We start from the raw sequence: 19,872 nt of genomic DNA, 5'->3' as shown, positions 1-19,872 counted from the left end.
GCCTTCTGGAAATCTAAATACACCACATCCACTGGTTCACCTTTGTCCAGCCTGTTCGTTACCTCCTCAAAGAACTCCAGCAAGTTTGTTAAACATGATTTCCCTTTCATAAAACCATGCTGACTCTGCTTGACTGCATTATGATTATCCAAATGCCCTGCTACTGCTTCCTTAATGAAGGACTCCAGCAGTTTCCCAACGACAGATGTTTGGTTAACTGGTCTATAGTTTCCTGCTTTCTGTCTCACGCCTTTCTTAAACAGGGGCATGACAGTTGCGGTTTTCCAATCCACTGGGACCTCTCGAGTCCAGGGAATTTTGGTATATTGCAACCAATGCATCCACTTCTTTTAAGTCCCTGGGATGCAGGCCATCTGGTCCAGGGGACTTGTCATCTTTTAGTCCCATTATTTTACCAAGTACTATTTCCTTAGTGATAGTGATTGTCTTTAGTTCCCCCTCCCTGTGGCCCCTTGATTATCCATTATTGGGATGTTGTTAGTGTCTTCTACCTTGAAGACAGGGAATCGGAGGGGGGAGAGAGGGGAATCGGAGGGGGGAGAGAGGGGAATCGGAGGGGGGAGAGAGGGGAATCGGAGGGGGGAGAGAGGGGAATCGGAGGGGGGAGGGGGGGGCGAGAGAGGGAATCGGAGGGGGGGAGAGAGGGAATCGGAGGGGGGAGGGGGGGGCGAGAGAGGGAATCGGAGGGGGGGAGAGGGGGAATCGGAGGGGGGAGAGAGGGAATCGGAGGGGGGGAGAGAGGGAATCGGAGGGGGGGAGAGAGGGAATCGGAGGGGGGGGAGAGGGAATCGGAGGGGGGGAGAGAGGGAATCGGAGGGGGGGGAGAGGGAATCGGAGGGGGGGAGAGAGGGAATCGGAGGGGGGGGAGAGAGGGAATCGGAGGGGGGGAGAGAGAGGGGGGTGGAGAGGGAATCGGAGGGGGGTGGAGGGGGAATCGGGGAGGGGGGAGAGGGAATCGGAGGGGGGTGGAGGGGGAATCGGGGAGGGGGGAGGGAATCGGAGGGGGTAGAGGGTAAATTGGAGGGGGGAGAGGGGGAATCGGAGGGGGGGAAGGGGAGAGGGGGAATCGGAAGGGGGAGAGAGGGAATCGGAGGGGGGAGAGAGGGAATCGGAGGGGGGGAGAGAGGGAATCGGAGGGGGGAGAGGGAATCGGAGGGAGAGGGAATCGGAGGGGGAATCGGAGAGGGGGAATCGGAGAGGGGAGAGAGGGGTAATTAGAGGGGGAATCAGAGGGGAGAGGGGGAATCGGAGGGGGGAAGGGGGAGAGGGAATCGGAAGGGGGAGAGGGGGAATCAAAGGGGGAGAGGGGGAATCGGAGGGGGGAAGGGGGTGGAGGGGGAATCGGAGGGGGGAGAGGGGGAATCGGAGGGGGGAGAGAGGGGTAATTAGAGGGGGAATCGGAGAGGGGAGAGAGGGGGAATCGGAGGGGGGAAGGGGGAGAGGGGGAATCAAAGGGGGAGAGGGGAATCGGAAGGGGGAGAGGGGGAATCGGAAGGGGGAGAGGGGGAATCGGAGGGGGGAAGGGGGAATCGGAGGGGGGAGAGGGGGAATCGGAGGGGGGAGAGGGGGAATCGGAGGGGGGAGAGGGGGAATCGGAGGGGGGAAGGGGGAGGGGGAATCGGAGGGGGAATCTGAGGGGGGAGAGAGGGGGAATCGGAGGGGGGGAGAGAGGGGGAATCTGAGGGGGGAGAGAGGGGGAATCGGAGGGGGGGAGAGGGGGAATCGGAGGGGGGAGAGAGAGGGAATCGGAGGGGGGAGAGGGGGAATCGGAGGGGGGAGAGGGGGAATTGGAGGGGGGAGAGAGAGGGAATCGGCGGGGGGAGAGAGGGAATCGGGGGGGGGGAGAGAGAGAGAGGGAATCGGGGGGGGGAGAGAGAGAGAGAGGGAATCGGGGGGGGGGGAGAGAGGGAGGGAATCGGAGGGGGTGGAGAGAGGGAATCGGAGGGGGGGGAGAGAGGGAATCGGAGGGGGGGAGGGGGGAATCAGAGAGAGGGAATCGGAGGGGAGAGAGGGAATCGGAGGGGAGAGAGGGAATCGGGGGGGGGGAGAGGGAATCGGAGGGGGGGAGAGAGGGAATCGGAGGGGAGAGGGAATCGGAGGGGGGAGAGGGAATCGGAGGGAATCGGAGGGGGAGGGGGGAGAGGGAATCGGAGGGGAGAGGGAATCGGAGGGGGGAGAGAGAGGGAATCGGGGGGGGAGAGGGAATCGGAGGGGGGAGAGGGAATCGGAGGGAATCGGAGGGGGAGGGGGGAGAGGGAATCGGAGGGGGGGAGAGAGAGGGAATCGGAGGGGGGGGGAGAGAGAGAGGGAATCGGAGGGGGGGAGAGAGAGAGGGAATCGGAGGGGGGGAGAGGGAATCGGAGGGGGGGAGAGGGGGAATCGGAGGGGGGGAGAGGGGGAATCGGAGAGGGGGGAGAGGGGGAATCGGAGGGGAGAGAGGGAATCGGGGGGGGGAGAGGGAATCGGAGGGGGGGAGAGAGGGAATCGGAGGGGAGAGGGAATCGGAGGGGGGAGAGAGAGGGAATCGGGGGGGGAGAGGGAATCGGAGGGGGGAGAGAGGGAATCGGAGGGGGAGGGGGGAGAGGGAATCGGAGGGGGGGAGAGAGAGAGGGAATAGGAGGGGGGGAGAGAGAGAGGGAATCGGAGGGGGGGAGAGGGAATCGGAGGGGGGGAGAGGGGGAATCGGAGGGGGGGAGAGGGGGAATCGGAGAGGGGGGAGAGGGGGAATCGGAGGGGAGAGAAGGAATCGGAGGGGAAGAGAGAATCGGGAGGAGGGAATCGGAGGGGGTAGAGAGGGGGAATCGGAGGGCAAGAGGGGGGAAGAGGGAATTGGAAGGGGAGGGGAAGAAAGTATCGGAGGATTGGGAGAAGGAATTGGAGGGGGCAAAAGAGAGGATTGGAGGGGGAAAAAGTGAACTGGAGGGGGGATGAGGGGAGAGAGGAGTGGAGGAGAGAAGAGGTCAGGAATTTGGGGTGCACAGTAGGGATGGGGGAAGAACGTAATCCAGGTCTTGGTGGGGGGGGGGGGCCGCGGAGGGAGAGCGAGCGGGTGGGAAATGAGGAATGAGAACGTGATCCAGATGGTAAGACAGATCACATTCAAACAACCCCACCCCTCTTTACACTCACACCACATTCTCCCTCTCCTCTCCTCTCCTTAGACCTGGTTGATTTCTCGGAAAGCTCGGTGCGTGTTTGGCAAGTGACATCATTGGACTGAACGAAATCTGGAAGTTATGACACCGTCACTATTCACTTCATATCCAATAAACCTGTTAACAATCCGTGATCCACACACAATACCTCATCTATGGAGGGGGTAGGGGTAAGGTCAGGAACCTGGGGGGTAGGAACTTGGGCAGAGGGAGAAGATCAGGAACCTTGGGGAGGTGGGAAACAAGGTCAGGAACTCGGTGAGGGGGGAGAAGATCAGAAACTTGTTGGGGGAAGGGGGCAGGAACTTTGTTTGTCGGGGGGGTGGGAGAAGGTCCTAACCCGTGATGGTGAGCCCTGTCTGTTCTGTGAGCTCTGCTCTGTCTGGAGCCTGGCAGGCAGAATGGTGCGAATTACACTTTGCAAACTAATTGATTAATTAGGCAGGCAGGATTGGATTACACATTCCAGAGAAACTGCTGGGTGTGTCATGTCCACCAAAGGGACCAATCAGAAATCAGGTGTTGCCTTCAAGGTGACCAATCAGAGATCTGGTGTTGGAAATAAAGGCAACCTATGACCGAAAATCTCACACCTAGATACAGTACTTTTGAAGTGTAGTTACTTGTAATGTAGGGAAACGCAAAGGAAGGAAATTAACTTTCAGACTGATCTGACACAATTCAAGGCATTCACTACATACACGACACCAGAATAGTGGCAGTATTGATTGGCCACTACAGGCAGGATAGTCAGCCAGCCCTGCATCAGAAATAAGGAATAAGTACATGATTTGGGGCTTCACTTCCCAAAACACGAACATGGGACCATGTAATCTTGGGAGCCAATATTCATTTAGCTTGAAAAGCTGGGAGCAGATTAAGGACACCAACTATGACACCAACTAAAGTAATCATGGGTGACTTTAATCTACATATAGATTGGGCTAACCAAATTAGTAACAATAGTGTGGAGGAGGAATTCCTGGAGTGTTTACGGGATGGTTTCCTGGACCAATATGTCGAGGAACCAACCAGAGATCAGGCCATCTTAGACTGGGTATTATGTAACGAGAAAGAATTAATTAGCAATCTTGTTGTACAAGGCCCCTTGGGTCGGAGCGATCATAATATGATAGAATTCTTCATTAAGATGGAGAATGAAGTAGTTGACTCGGAGACTAGGGTCCTGAATTTAAATAGAGGAAACTGATGGTCTGAGGCGTGAGTTGGGTAGGATTGATTGGGGAATGTCACTCAAAGTGTTGACGGTGGATAGGCAATGGCAAACATTCAAAGACTGCATGGATGAACTACAGAAATTGTTCATCCCAGTTTGGCATAAAAATAAAACAAAAAAGGTGACTCAACTGTGGCTAACAAGGGAAATTAGGGATAGCATAAGGTCCAAGGAGAAGACATATAAATTGGCCAGAAAAAGCAGTAAACCTGAGGATTGGGAAAAAGTTTAGGATTCAACAAAGGAGGACAAAGGGATTAATTAAGAAGGGGAAAATAGAATGAGAGTAAGCTTGCAGGGAACATAAAAACTGACTAAAAGCTTTTATAGATGTGTGAAGAGAAAAAGATTGGTGAAGTCAAATGTAGGTCCCTTGCAGTCAGAATCAGGGGAATTTATAATGGGTAACAAAGAAATGGCAGACCAATTAAATACATATTTTGGTTCTGTCTTCACAAAGGAGGACACAAATAACCTCCCAGAGATGTCGGGGAACATAGGGTCTGATGAAGGGGAGGAACTGAAAGAAATCAGTATTTGTAAGGAAATGGCGTTAAGGAAATTGATGGGACTGAAGGACGATAAATCCCCAGGGCCTGATAATCTACATCCTAGGGTACTTAAGGAAGTGACCCTAGAAATAGTAGATGTATTGCTGGTCATCTTCCAGAACTCGATAGACTCTGGAACAGTACCCATGGATTGGAGGGTAGCTAATGTTACCCCACTATTCAAAAAAGGTGGTAGAGAAAAAGCGGGGAATTATAGACCGGTAAGCCTGACGTCGGTAGTGGGGAAAATGCTAGAGTCCATTATAAAGGATGTAATAGCTGAGCACTTGGAAAACAGTGACAGGATCGGACAAAGTCAACATGGATTTACAAAAGGTAAATCGTGATTGACTAATCTGGAATTTTTTGAGGATGTAACTGGTAAAATAGATAAGGGAGAACCAGTGGATGTGGTATATTTGGACTTTCAGAAGGCTTTCGATAAGGTCCCGCATAAGAGGTTAGCGTGTAAAGTTAAGGCACATGGGATTGGGGGCAAGGTATTGACTTGGATAGAAAACTGGTTGGCAGGCAGAAAGCAAAGAGTTGGAATAAACGGGTCTTTTTCTGAGTGGCAGGCAGTGACTAGTGGGGTACCGCAGGGATCGGTCCTTGGGCCCCAGCTATTCACAATATATATTAATGATCTAGATGAGTGTGATGAAATATTCCATTCACCACTGCCTGTGACTGAGATCGGTTTCAGTGTCATTTCCCTTCCCCCAGACCTCATTGTATTGTGTACTGGAATGTGCTGTGTGTAGGGCTCCGCCCATACCTGGCCCCGTTTGTAAGCTAGCTTCAGTCTGGCCTCAGTCTCCAGAAGGAAGACCTCTCTCTCTCTTACGTGTTACTTTCTAAGTTAATAAAAGCCTTGTTTTTGTTCTGCTAACTTCGAGTCTCGGAATTATTGAGGCACATCAACGAGGGAACCCAGCTATTCACAATATATATTAATGATCTAGACGAGGGAACTAGATGTAATATCTCCAAATTTGCAGACGACACAAAGCTGGGTGGGCGTGTGTGCTGCGAGGAGGATGCCGAGAAACTCCAGGATGACTTGGACAGGTTGGGTGATTGGGCAGAAGCATAGCAGATGCAATATAACGTGGATAAATGTGAGGTTATCCACTTTGGTGGCAAAAACAGGAAGGCAGATTATTATCTGAATGGCAATAGATTGGGCGAAGGGGAAGTGCAACGAGACCTGGGTGTCCTTGTGCAACAGTCGCTGAAGGTAAGCATGCAGGTGCAGCAGGCGGTTAAGAAGGCAAATGGTATGTTGGCCTTCGTAGCGAGAGGCTTTGAGTACAGGAACAAGAATGTTTTGCTGCAGTTGTACAGGGCCTTGGTGAGACCACATCTTGAGTATTGTGTGCGGTTTTGGTCGCCTTATCTGAGGAAGGATGTTCTTGCCATGGAAGGAGTTCAGCGAAGATTCACCAGGCTGATACCTGGGATGGCAGGAATGACGTATGAGGAGAGATTGGGTCGATTGGGCTTGTACTCGCTGGAGTTTAGAAGAATGAGAGGGGATCTCATTGAAACTTATAAAATTCTGACAGGACTGGACAGACTAGATGCAGGAAGGATGTTCCCGATGGTCGGGGAGTCCAGAACCAGGGGTCACAGTCTAAGGATAAAGGGTATGCCATTTAGGACAGAAATGAGGAGGAATTTCTTCACCCAGAGAGTGGTGAACCTGTGGAATTCTCTACCACAGAAGGCAGTAGAGGCCAATTCATTAAATATGTTCAAGAAGGAGTTGGATATATTTCTTAAGGCTAAAGGGATCAAGGGGTATGGGGAGAAAGCTGGGACGGGGTACTGAATTTGGATGATCAGCCATGATCACATTGAATGGCGGAGCAGGCTCGAGGGGCCGAATGGCCTACTCCTGCTCCTATCTTCTATGTTTCTATGATTCATTTTTAGTTGTCCATCTGCAGCGACAGTGTAATTCATGCAGTGTGGCTGCAGTATGCAGAATCTACAGGACACACTGCAGCAACTCACCGAGGTTACTTTGGCAGCAACTCCCTCCCTCTAAGTGTCAGCTGTGGCTCAGTGGATACCACTCTCGCCTCTGAATCAGAAGTTTGTGGGTTCATGTCTACCTCCAGAGACAGGATCAGACATGATCCTATTGAATGGCGGAGCAGGCTTGAATGGCCGAATGGCCTGCTCCTGCTGCTATTTTTCTATGCTGAGCACAAAAATCTAGGCTGACACTCCAGTACTGAGGGAGTGCTGAAGTGTTGGAGGTGCCGTCTTTTGGATGAGATATTAAACCGAGGCCCTGTCTGCTCTCTCGGGTGGACGTAAAAGATCCCATGGTACTATTTCGAAGAGGAGCAGGGGCATTATCCCCAGTGTTTTGGCCAATACTTACCCCTCAATCCACGGTGTCTAAATTGTCAGACTGCTTGTCCGACATACAGTTCTGGATGAGCAAAAATTTTCTCCAATTGAATATTGGGAAGACCGAAGCCATTGTTTTCGGTCCCCGCCACAAACTCCGTTCCCTAGCCACTGACTCCATCCCTCTCCCTAACATCTGCCTGAGGCTGAACTACACTGTTCGCAACCTTGGTGTTATGTTTGACCTTGAAATGAGCTTCTGACCACATCCGCAGCATAACAAAGACCGCCTACTTTCACCTCCGTAACATCACCCGTCTCTGCCCTTGCCTCATCTCATCCGCTGCTGAAACCCTCATCCATGTCTTTGTTACCTCTACACTTGACTATTCCAACGCACTCCTGGCCGGCCTCCCACATTCCACCCTACGTAAACTTGAGGTCATTCAAAACTCGGCTGCCTGTGTCCTAACTAGCACCAAGTCTAGTTCGTGTGCTCGCTGACCTACATTGGCTCCCGGTTAAGCAGTGCCTCATTTTCAAAATTCTCATCCTTGTTTTCAAATCCCTCCATGGCCTCGTCCCTCCCTATCTCTGTAATCTTCAGCCCCACAACCGAGATATCTGCGCTCCTCTAATTCTGCTCTCTTGAGCATCCCTGATTATAATTGGTCAACCTTTGGTGGCCGTGCCTTCTGATGCCTAGGCCCTAAGCTCTGGAATTCCCTGCCTAAACCGCTCCGCCTCGCTACCTCTCTTTCCTCCTTTAAGACGCTCCTTAAAACCTACCGCTTTGACCAAGCTTTTGGTCACCTGCCCTAATTTATCCTTATGTGGCTCGGTGTCAAATGTTTTTGTCTTAAAACACTCGTGCAGCACCTTGGGACGTTTTACTACGTTAAAGATGCTATATAAATACAAGTTGTTGTAATCAAAACAGATTATCTGGTCATTATCACATTGCTGTTTGTGGGAGCTTGCTGTGCGCAAATTGGCTGCCGTGTTTCCTACATTACAACAGTGACTACACTTCAAAAGTACTTCATTGGCTGTAAAGCGCTTTGGGTCATCCGGTGGACGTGAAAGGCACTATATAAATGCAAGTTTTTCTTTCTTTCACCTGCAACCTCTACCGCCCAGAAGGACAAGATATCACGGGAACATCATTTCCTCCAAGATCCCCTTCAAGTCGCATCCCATCCTGATTTGAACATATATTGCCATTTCTTCACCGTCGCTGGAATTCCCTACCTAACACCACTGTGGCAGCAGCATCACCACAAAAACTTATAAAATTGTAACAGGACTGGACAGATTGGATGCAGGAAGGATGTTCCCGATGGCTGGGGAGTCCAGAACCAGGGGTCACAGTCTAAGGATAAGGGGTAAGCCAGTTAGGACTGAGATGAGGAGGAATTTCTTCACCCAGAGAGTGGTGAACCTGTGGAATTCTCTACCACAGAGGGCGGTGGAGGCCAATTCATTAAATATATTCAAGAAGGAGTTGGATATATTTCTTAAGGCTAAAGGGATCAAGGGGTATGGGGAGAAAGCAGGGACAGGGTACTGAGTTTGGATGATCAGCCATGATCGCATTGAATGGCGGAGCAGGCTCGAGGGGCCGAATGGCCTACTCCTGCTCCTATCTTCTATGTTTCTATGCAGTGGTTCAAGGGAAAAGCCCACCATCACCACCACCACCACCTTCTCCAGGAACTAGATTTGTGGGCAATAAATGCAGCCTTGTTAGAAATTAATTTTTAAAAAAAAGCCAACCTGGAAAACTAGCAAAAGCTGACAGGCAGAAACAACCCTGAATGTAGGCTTTATGGCACATGAAGACCGGGAGTTACACTGAAACTGCAGTGGGACATAGAATTACACAGCGATTATAACACAAAAAGGCTGTTCCACCCAACCAGTCCATATTGGTGTTTATCCTCCACACCAACAAATATCCGCATCCGATATTCCCACCCTATTCCCATATCCCTTTATTCCCCTTTCCTTCAACCACCTATCTAACATATAGGTGACATGGTCTCTGCTTCTCTCACCACCTCTGGTAGTATATTCCACAGCATCGCAACCCTCTGTAAAAGTGTTTCTCCTGCTCTCTGTCCTAAATTGTATATGTCCTCTCATTCACAACTCCTCTGCTAATGAAGCAGTCCATGCCCGCATGCAGCAAGACCTGGACAACATTCCAGCTTGGGCTGATAGGTGGCAAGTAAGATTCGCGCCACACAAGTGCCAGGTAATGGCCATCTACCCCCCTCCCTAACAGCACTATGGGAGTACTTTCACCACAGGGACTGCAGCGGTTCAAGAAGGCGGCTCACCACCACCATCTCAAGGGCAAGTAGGAACGGGCAATAAATGCTGGCTTTGCCAGCGACGCTCACATCCCAGGAACAAATAAAAAAAGACAAGAGTGAGTCTTACTAGCGCCCCTTGATATTCAATGGCATTACCATCATAGAATCCTCCACCATCAACATCCTGGGGTCACCATTGATCAGAAACTCAACTGGACCAGTCACATAAATACTGTGGCTACAAGAGCAACTCAGAGGCTGGGTATTCTGCGGCGAGTGTCTCACCTCCTGACTCTCCAAAGCCTTTCCACATCTACAAGGCACAAGTCAGGAGTGTGATGGAATACTCTCCACTTGCCTGGATGAGTGCAGCTCCAACAACACTCAAGAAGCTCAACACCATCCAGGACAAAGTAGCCCATTTGATTGGCACCCCATCCACCTTAAATATTCACACCCTCCACCACTGGTGCACCGTGGCTGCAGTGTGTACCATCTACAAGATGCACTGCAGCAACTCGCCAAGGCTTCTTTGACAGCACCTCCAAAACCCGCGACCTCTTCCGCCTAGAAGGAGAAGGGCAGCAGGCGCATGGGAACACCACCACCTCCAAGTTCCCCTCTAAGTCACGCACCATCCCGACTTGGAAATAATACTGCTGTTCCTTCATCGTCGTTGGGTCAAAATCCTGGAACTCCCTACCTAACAGCACTGTGGGAGTTCCTTCACCACACCGACTGAAATGGTTCAAGAAGGCGGCTCACCACCACCTTCTCAAGGGCAATTAGGGATGGGCAATAAATGCTGGCCTTGCCAGCGACGCCCACATCCCGTGACTGAATTAAAAAAAATTCTAAACCCCTTAATCACTGGAAACTGTCTGGTTCCATCTACTTTGTCCCAACCTCTATCAAACCATCCATACCTACTGTAATGAAAACTGCCCCAATTTTACAAGTCTATCTATGTATTTGTATTTCCTCATACAGAGCATCTTAATGAATCTGAACCGTACCCTCTCTGTTGTCTTAACATCCTTCCTATAATGTGGAGCCTAAAACTGAATACAGTATTCCACTGTGGTTTTACTAAGGTTTTATATAGATGCCCATTTATATTCTATACCTCTTGCCATAAAACCCAATAACCCATTGGGTATTTTTATAGCCATATCCAATTGAGTTGTGCCACTTTTATTGTCTTGGAAACCTGAACCTCTGCACTTCAACATTCCCCCGGCCTTCCTCCATATGAAGTATAATTCTTTTATTCTTTTTAAACCAAAATATACCACCTCACATTTGCAGACATTGAATTCCATCTGCCATGACCTGGTTATAATTTAAGCTGTAGGGATACCCAACATTCCTTCACTTTCATTGCAAAGGGAAGAAAACCTAAGGCCATGAGAGTCAAAACCAATGTTTGGCATTGTGTGCCATGGACTACCTAACACCAGTACCACAGAGCTCACCAGGACAGGCCATTAAATCCACAAAGGGACTGCCAACACTATTTCCAGAATGGGTTCAAGTTTCTTGACAAGCCATGCCCTATGAAAGAGCTTCACTACTGCTTTAATCTAGTCCTGAACTCTGTGCCAGAGATGGGGCCTTTATAAATACCACCCAACTGTTCTGACAACAGTCAGATGTCCAAATCCCCCTCACATAACCGATATATTCTCTTGAAAGAGTTCCTTAACACAAGTGGCTGGAAGAAAGGAGCCCTGAGTCATGCTGGAATGAGGGATGCTTGAGCGGGTGACTGATCAACGCAGCCCTGGCCAGCCGGGCGTTAGGAGCTGTTCACAGCCTTCTGATACCTCATGTAAGAGCTTAAGAAATAGGAGTAGGCCATACGGCCCCTCGAGCCTGCTCCTCCATTCAGTAAGATTATGGCTGATCTTTGACCTGAACTCCACTTTCCCGCCCGATCCCCGTATCCCTTGATTCCCCTAGAGTCCAAAAATCTATCGATCTCAGTCTTGAATATACTCAACGACTGAGCATCCACAGCCCTCTGGCGTGGAGAATTCCAAAGATTCCTGACCCTCTTCAGTTAAGAAATTTCTCCTCAGATCATTCCTAAATGGCTGACCCCTTATCCTGAGACTATGCCCCCTAGTTCGAGACTCTCCAGCCAGGGGAAACAACCTCTCAGCACCGACCCCGTCAAGCCCTGTCAGAATCTTATATGGTTGAATGAATCAGCAGCCGTTCTTCAAGTATGAGCCTAGCCGGTGTGGCTATTCAGTCGCAGACAGCATCACAACCGAGCCCAATCATGTCCTCACTCATCGTGTACATGTTCCCCGTCCAGCAAGGATCTCACCTCCCTAGCACAGGGGTGCTGCTGTTTGAGATCACCTACTTTGGCAAGGATCAAACTGGGACCTTGCTGGTCTACCTGGTTCAGTACAATGCTGCATGGTAGGAGGACCTTTCCCTTCTACATTACTTTCCATTCCTACCTGTGTGGTTAGTGATGGACTGAACACATTTTCTTCCTGCTGTGAAGGATCCGTGTCATTTGTGCGTTTGTCCGCCCAGGTCTGCGACGTGGGGAGAGTTGATTGTTGAACACTGGAGCCTGTGTTAAGATCTGTCCCATTTCCAAATGCTTGAAATGCATTCTCTGCAGACAAAGGAAGGTAAGACAGCTTTAAACCCACGATGAACAGGACCTCAGTCTTGATACATGGTCCTGTTTGAAACATTGACCTATCTTTCTCCTGAAGATGCTGTCATCCAGCATTTTCAGTTTTAACCCACCCGCTACTTCTCAATTACCGTACAATTGAGTAGAATGGGCCTATATTCTCTGGAGTTTAGACGAATGAGAGGTGACCTCATTAAAACATAACATTTTTTGTGGGTTTGACAGGGTAGATTCTGAGAGTGTTTCCCCTGGCTGGAGAGTCTAGAACCAGGGGTCACAGTCTCAGGATAAGGGGTCGGCCATTTAAGTACCAAGATGAGGAGGAATTTCTTCACTCAGAGGGTGGTGAATCTTTGGAATTTTCTACCCCAGAGGGCTGTGGATGCTGAGTCGTTGAGTATATTCAAGGCTGAGATCGACAGATTTTTGGACACTGAGGGAATCAAGGGATATGGGGATCGGGTGGGAAAGTGCAGTTGAGGTCGAAGATCAGCCATGATCTTGTTGAATGGCGGAGCAGGCTGGAGGGGCCGCATGTCCTACACCTGCTCCTATTTCTTACGTTCTTATACTCACACATGGGAAAGTTCAGGAGGTGGGACTTGTGCACATTGGTGCAAATTTGAAATCGCACGATATGTTTCTCTGCAGATGCCACCTGACCAGCTGAGTGTTTCCAGCATTGCCTGTTTTCAGTTCAGAAGAACCCATTGTTGCACTGATTTTGGGTGCCAGCGATTCAAGCGACATTTTTGCCATCATGACTTGCGTCTACGGCCAAAGCTTATCAAGTGACAGCAGCACATACACTGTAAAAACAACGTTTCCCCATCAATAAATTCATTAATAGAAACAGAAAATGCTGGAGATACTCAGCTGCATCTGTGGAGAGAGAAAGCGTTAACGTTTCAGGTTGATGACTTTTCATCAGAACTGGAAGATGCTGGCGATGAACAGCTTTTCCTACATTACAGTGAATACACGACAAAAGTACTTCATTCAGCACTTTGGGACATCCTGAGGTCATGAAAGGCACTATATAAATGAAAGTCTTTCAAGTATAGAGCCAGGGAAAAGGGGCAGGAAAGAATAAAAGGGAAAGGTCTGACATGAATCTTGTCATTCCTGTGGAAATTACTTATGAAGTAATACTGGGCGGCCTGCTGGTGGCGCTGTCCAGGGAGAGTATAAATACTCGGGCATGGGCCCAGCTTGCTTAGGACATTCTTTAACAGGAACTAGTGAAGGACACAACTAGATCTCCATGATGAAAAACAGTTGATTAAAGCTTTGTTTAACGCTTAGACCAAGTGCCGAGTAGTTTTCTTACGTCAAGGTCTGTGATAGGGTGGCGGGCAGGAGTGATTAAATGACTAAAGTGATGATGGTGCGAGGCAAAAGGAGGTGATAAAAGTGCAAGCAAAGAAAAAAAAAGCTGGGTCCAGACGAGGTGTAAATGGTTACAGCAGAGGGGGAGGGAGACAGTGACAATCTCGCATAGCGAAGAGGGTCGCCGTGGCTTAGGAATGTGGCAGAAGAAAGGCAGGTAGATCTCAGGGGTGCGGAAAACCCCGTGGGCCACGTACCAATAGGAGAGCACCAGCCCAGACCTCCACTCCCAGTGCCTCTGGTGTAGCCATCCTCCAGTGTGAGGACTGATTTTATTTCAGACTTTGATTTTGCTTTTAGGCTATAAATGAATTGTCGCAATTACGTCCCAAAACAAGCGGCCTTACTCACTGAGGCAGATATTATCCGTGAAGAGATTGAGGAAGCTCTCACAGTCCTCTCTCTGGTTTCCGCTGCCACTGCAGGTGCACCAGGGCGCTACGTTAGAGCTGGAATTGTCGATGTAGTTTGGGGTAACGACAGTACCTAATAAAAGAGATAAAGAGCCAAACTTAACAGCGTCACAATGGAGGAAGAGTTGATGGACATCTGTGGGAGACCCATGAGTGAGGATTACTGTGAGAGTTGAGCTCCTAAGCCTTTGATTGGTTCAGCGGCATCACTGCAGATTCGTTCAGTGTTAGCTACAAGACACCTGCTGAAAACACACAAGGTTGTGCATTCCTGCAAGGGTATTTTAAAAAAAGGGGAGAAAGGAGATGAAATAATGCCCTCTCCGTGCATTAAGAGTAATTTCATCGCCTTGGCCATAGTGTTCATGGGCTAGAGAGGGACAAAAAATGATCAGTAGGAGTCACGTCCAGTGACTGCTGCTGAAAAGTGAACCTGTGTCCACGGCAGGGGAGGTCAGGATCCAACTGGTAATGTAGTGTCTGTCGTGGCTCAACCAACATTACTAAAAAAAATTATCTGATCATTAGTGTCGGCCGTGGCTCAGTGGGTAGCACTCTTGCCTCTGAGTCAGAAGATTGTGGTGCTCAAGTCCCACTCCAGAGAACTAAGCACAAAAATCTAGGCTGACGCTCCAGTGCAGTGCTGAGGGAGTGCTGCACTGTCGGAGGTGCCGTCTTTCGGATGAGACATTAAATCGAGGCCCTGTCTGATCTCTCAGGTGGATGTAAAAGATCCCACGGCACTATTTCGAAGAAGAGCAGGGGGAGCTATCCCCGATGTCTTGGGCCAATATTTATCCCTCAATTAACATCACTAAAAAACAGACTATCTGGTCATTGTCACATTGCTGTTTGTGGGAGCTTGTTGTGCGCAATTGGCTGCCACGCTTCCTACATTACAATATTCACTGGCTGTAAAGCGCTTTGGGATGTCCTGAGGTCATGAAAGGCGCTATAGAAATGCAAGTCTTTCTTTCTATTATCACATTGCTGTTCGTGGGCCCTTGCTGTGCGCAAAATTGACTACCTCCAATTCCTACATTGCAACAGTGACTACACTTCAAAAGTTCTTCATATGCTGTAAAGCGCTTTGGGATGTCTGGAGGTCGTGAAAAGCGTTATATAAATGCAAGTTCTTTCTGTTCTCTCTTCACATTGTTGGTGAAGGGTAGAGTGTGTTTTACTCCGCATCTAACCCATGACATAGCCAAACACTGGGGAGTGTTTAGTGCTGACAATGAGTGCCCGAAATGGAAATGTGTTCCATTCCCCAGCACAATCGTCCTTCACCTTGATGAGCATAGAATTCAGAACAAAGATTAAGGTAACAATGCAGATAAAAGGCAAGGAGCCTGGATCCTACCTATAATCCCAGTGTATGAGAGCAGACATGCAGCATAATTCTCCCTGAGACAACCACTCACAGACTGTGTGGAAGGCTGACAGCTCGTTTGGAACTCTGCTAGCCTCGATCTGTCAGGGAGAATAAAGAAAGAGAAAAGTAAAAATTGGGGTTACATGACTTTTGAACCAAGAGAAAGTAAAACAATGAACCCTTCCTCTTCACCATGCTAGGGGATATAATCTGTCACAACATCAGGGCAAGAGTTAGAATGTTTCCATCACAAATACTTCTCTTTTACATCATTAAAAGTGACACAAATGCTTGCTGAAGCCCGATTTGTATTCTCAGACCACAGCGCAGAACTGCGGAATAGGGTACGGTTGCCAACTGTCGAATAGTATTATTCTGGAATTGTGTTTCTAAAGGGTTGAGCCCCCTAGTGAGACATCACCAAGCGTAAGAGAAAAGACGAGTCAGAATTGGTTTTTAAAAGCCTGTAGATTGTTGGAAGATAGGAAGCTCTGAGCTGAACGTCATTCGGAAATCATAGGTGTTCTGCAAAAACTTCCTTTAATAAATTGGCCCATATTTTCCGATGCCTATGGGTGTGTACGAGCTTCGCATGCCTGAAACCGGCATTTCCGATCTGTCAAGAATCTTCTTGACAGATCGGACGCCTGCCCTGGAGAAGGGCCTCTGCGGGGGGAGAGTTCCGTTTTCTGCAGCACCTCCGTCCGCTGAAAACCCTTAGAAATCTTACGCCTGGCAAAAGCCCAGCATAAGAGTTGAAAAAAGTTTAAAAATTTTTTTCACTCATTTATAATTTAAAAAATACTTTTAAAAAAAGGTAAGTTTATTTTTAGCCCTGTAAAAAAACTTTGATTTTTTTTCAAAAAATTAAATTTTTGTTTAAAATATTTAATTTAAATGTAATTTTAACTCATTTTAAAAATGTGATTTTGTAAAAAAAAATTTTTAAAAATATTTTAGTGTCTTTTTGGGGTGAACTTCATTCATATATTTGACAGGTCTATCTGTCAAAAGTACGAAGGGAGATTTCATTCTCCTATTGGCTGGCCTGGCCCACGTGATCCCAGGGACGCTTGCGAACCGCCTGCGCCTCCGGGATACGTGGGCCCTGCGCATTTCGGCTGGAGAGGCCCAGGAGCGGAAGTGTCCAGACCTCGGGATTTTTTCCTGATAGGAGGCCTCCACACGCAGGAAGCCTTCTATCGGAAATTACGGGACAATGAGTTCCTCCATTTACTAATAAGTAAGTCAGAAAGAATCAGCTTGATCATCCTACTGGTGGTAAAGATCTTCAGGATAATCAATCTGGAGGTGATTGTAAAATCGGACCAACTTTCAATCCTTCTCCCTCCCCACGTTAATAATGGCAGCAAAGCCCACATTAAGGTACTGCCACGGGGAACTGGAAGCCTGTGCTTAGCCTTCTTGCATCGTCAACTCCACCTCCAAGTGCATCCCATTCATGAGCCACTCAAGTTCTTCTGCTAAGTGGGTGGGAAGACTGAGGTATCACCAGCCTTCTGGCAAACCATCCAATCAGCAGGCCCACTCTCTATGATACCAACCTCTCTCCGCGAGGTAATAAGTACTACTTTTTTAGGGGGTGCTCAACCCTGGAGACAATAATGAGCCCTATTGTTAATCTGGTTTATTTTTGTGAATTGTTTAGTTATCTCCAAATAGTATCCTCCTTATCTGAGGAAGGATGTTCTTGCCATGGAGGGAGTGCAGCGAAGATTCACCAGACTGATACCTGGGATGGCAGGAATGACATATGAAGAGAGATTGGGTCGATTAGGCTTATATTCGCTAGAGTTTAGAAGAATGAGAGGGGATCTCATTGAAACTTATAAAATTCTAACAGGACTAGACAGACTAGATGCAGGAAGGCTGTTCCCGATGGCGGAGGAGTCCAGAACAGGGGTCACAGTCTAAAGATAAGGGGTAAGCCATTTAGGACAGAGATGAGGAGGAATTTCTTCACCCAGAGAGTGGTGAACCTGTGGAATTCTCTACCACAGAAGACAGTTGAGGCCAATTCATTAAATATATTCAAGAAGGAGTTAGATATATTTCTTAAGGCTAAAGGGATCAAGGGATATGGGGAGAAGGCAGGGACAGGGTACTGAGTTTGGATGATCAGCCATGATCTCATTAAATGGCGGAGCAGGCTCGAGGGGCCAAATGGCCTACTCCTGCTCCTATCTTCTATGTTTCTATGTAAGTAACCAAAAAATCTAGGATCACATTTGTAGCCCATCTCTCATTTGAGGAAACAAGTCAGAGAAGTTATTCCTTTCTCTTTAAATTGCAAAACCAAGGCAGAGCGCTAAGCCACATGGTGCAGGATACCACTAAAACTGAAAAGGTGGAGAAGAAACGAGGTAAATCAGGAATTGCTGGTTAGGGACCTCCAAGCTCAAGTACCTGCAGATTGCAGGGGTAAATGAAGACTGACAGAAACAAGAAGTTGCACAGATCGGAGGTTGTGCAAAAGAAACTGAGTCGGTGTAGGAAAGAGCGCAGTGAATCATGATTTTAACGCATTGAGAACGTAGCGGAGAGTCCGTTGGCCAATTCTCCTCTGGTGCTCAGCAGCTGCAGTTCCCAAATTTCCTGGTGCAAGCCACGGCGCTGGTCCATTTGGATGATCCACAGGCAAACACACAGAAGAAAGTGAGGCTGAATGCCCAGAGCGCCCCCCCACCCCACCCCACCCCACCATTCTTCTGCCCAGTTATGGGGATTCGAGGAACCTCCAGAAATCCCTTGACAGAGACCTGATGGCATGGGTCTCTAACCCCGTTTACTCTTCACACTGAGCCTGGGAAATGTGCGTTCCTCAGACACAATGAAGAAGGACATTTCCCCCTCATAAATTCCTTTAGAAGGGAAATAGTCGTTTGATGAAGAAGAACAATGGGCCGGATTTTGCTGTAAAAGTAACGGTGAGGCTAACAATGCTCACATGGAAATTGGACAGCTTCTTCCGGTGACCGCACATGACCGCAGTTAAACGTGGAAATCCGGAAGTTGGATAACTTCTGTATCAAGAGGCGAGAGTGCTAACGACTGAGCCACGGCCGTGACAAGGAAGGAGGATGGGCCAGAAGTTATTGCAGCTGGCGAATGAACAGCATCTGCCGTCTGTTAGACTCGCCCTTGCCCATTTAATTACCATGAGCTTTTGCACGGCTGTAAGTGGGAGATGGAAACAGCGCGGCGCCCTCTACAGGGCATCTGGAACCTGTGTAAAACAGGGCAAGGAACTGTGTATGTCCTTAACCAATCGGATTGAAGGATTGAGGATTGCACAGCGCAGTCTGAACCAGGAAGTGCAAGTCAGAATAGTGAATTCAATGTCAAATCAGGAAGTGAAATAAAGAGAGGAAACAAAAGATTGGATTAAGAAAGAGAAAAAAAAAAGAAAAAACGTTTAAAAAAAAATTAATTTAATTAGAAAAAAACTCCAACAACAATTAAAGCTGAAAGAATGAGACCCCACACTTGTAATAGTTAATTTTCAGTCCAGGAGAGGTTGTTTAGTAGTAATTACGACTTATCACGCTGTTAAAATAGATTTGAGAGGTGTTCAAGATTTGATTAAGGTGTTCAAAATCAGGAATGGTTTTGATAGAGTTAATAAGGAGAAACTGTTTCCAGTGGCTGATGGGTCAATAGCCAGAGGACACAGATTTAAGGTAATAAAAACAGAAAATGCTGCACATACTCAGCAGGTCAGGCAGCATCTGTAGAGAGAGAAACAGCGTTTTAACGTTTCAGGTCGATGACCCTTCGTCTGAACAGATTTAAGGTGATTGGCAAAATAACCAGAGGTGACACGAGGAAACATTTTTTTACACAGCGTGTTGTTACGATTTGGAATGTGCTGCCTGAAAGGCGGGTGGAAGCAGATTCGATGATAAAATTCAAAAAAGGGAACTGGATAACGACTTGGAAGGGAAAAAAATTTGCAGGACTATGGGGGAAAGAGCAGGGGGGAGCGGGACTAATTGGATCGCTCTACCAAAGAGCCGGCACAGGCACGATGGGCCGAATGGCCTCCTTCTGTGCTGTATCATTCTATGAGAAAGGATACGTAGACTGAAATGGATAAGCCCTAACTTTCAGCGGCGAGTTTAGTTCGTTTCTACCACGCAAGTACAGGAACTTCACATTGTTCAACGCATTCGAATGGTGCGGCAGACGGCGAGGTGCCATTTTCGGGAAGCTAACGGCGGAGCGGCGCACCTCGGATTTTCACGTTCAAACGCCCATCTGCGCTCACCTGAAGTTGCCGTGCGATTTGCGCCTAAATAAATGTGGGCGCTGTCGGCCTCACCGTTATTTTGATGGTAAATTCTGGCCCCTTGAAGAAACTTATATT

The 19,872-nt window shown here is 48.4% G+C and overlaps 1 protein-coding gene across 1 annotated transcript in view; it reads right to left on the bottom strand.

Annotated features, from left to right (window-relative positions):
- gfra4a (GDNF family receptor alpha 4a) overlaps positions 1–19,872 on the bottom strand; it is a 194,300-nt gene that overhangs the window by 13,828 nt on the left and 160,600 nt on the right. The window contains exons 5-7 of the mRNA XM_085975585.1: positions 15,474–15,583; positions 14,049–14,183; positions 12,121–12,284 (exon numbers count right to left, since the gene is read on the bottom strand). Of these exons, the coding sequence (XP_085831711.1) occupies positions 12,121–12,284; positions 14,049–14,183; positions 15,474–15,583 (409 nt within the window). The remainder of the gene's footprint in view (positions 1–12,120; positions 12,285–14,048; positions 14,184–15,473; positions 15,584–19,872) is intronic.

Source organism: Somniosus microcephalus, chromosome 2, assembly GCF_052327205.1.
Source record: "Somniosus microcephalus isolate GS21.2 chromosome 2, FLI_Smic_1.0, whole genome shotgun sequence".
NCBI classification, from domain to species: Eukaryota; Metazoa; Chordata; class Chondrichthyes; order Squaliformes; family Somniosidae; genus Somniosus; species Somniosus microcephalus.
Note: the sequence above shows the minus strand (reverse complement) of the source record. Positions and strands in the feature narration are given on the sequence as shown.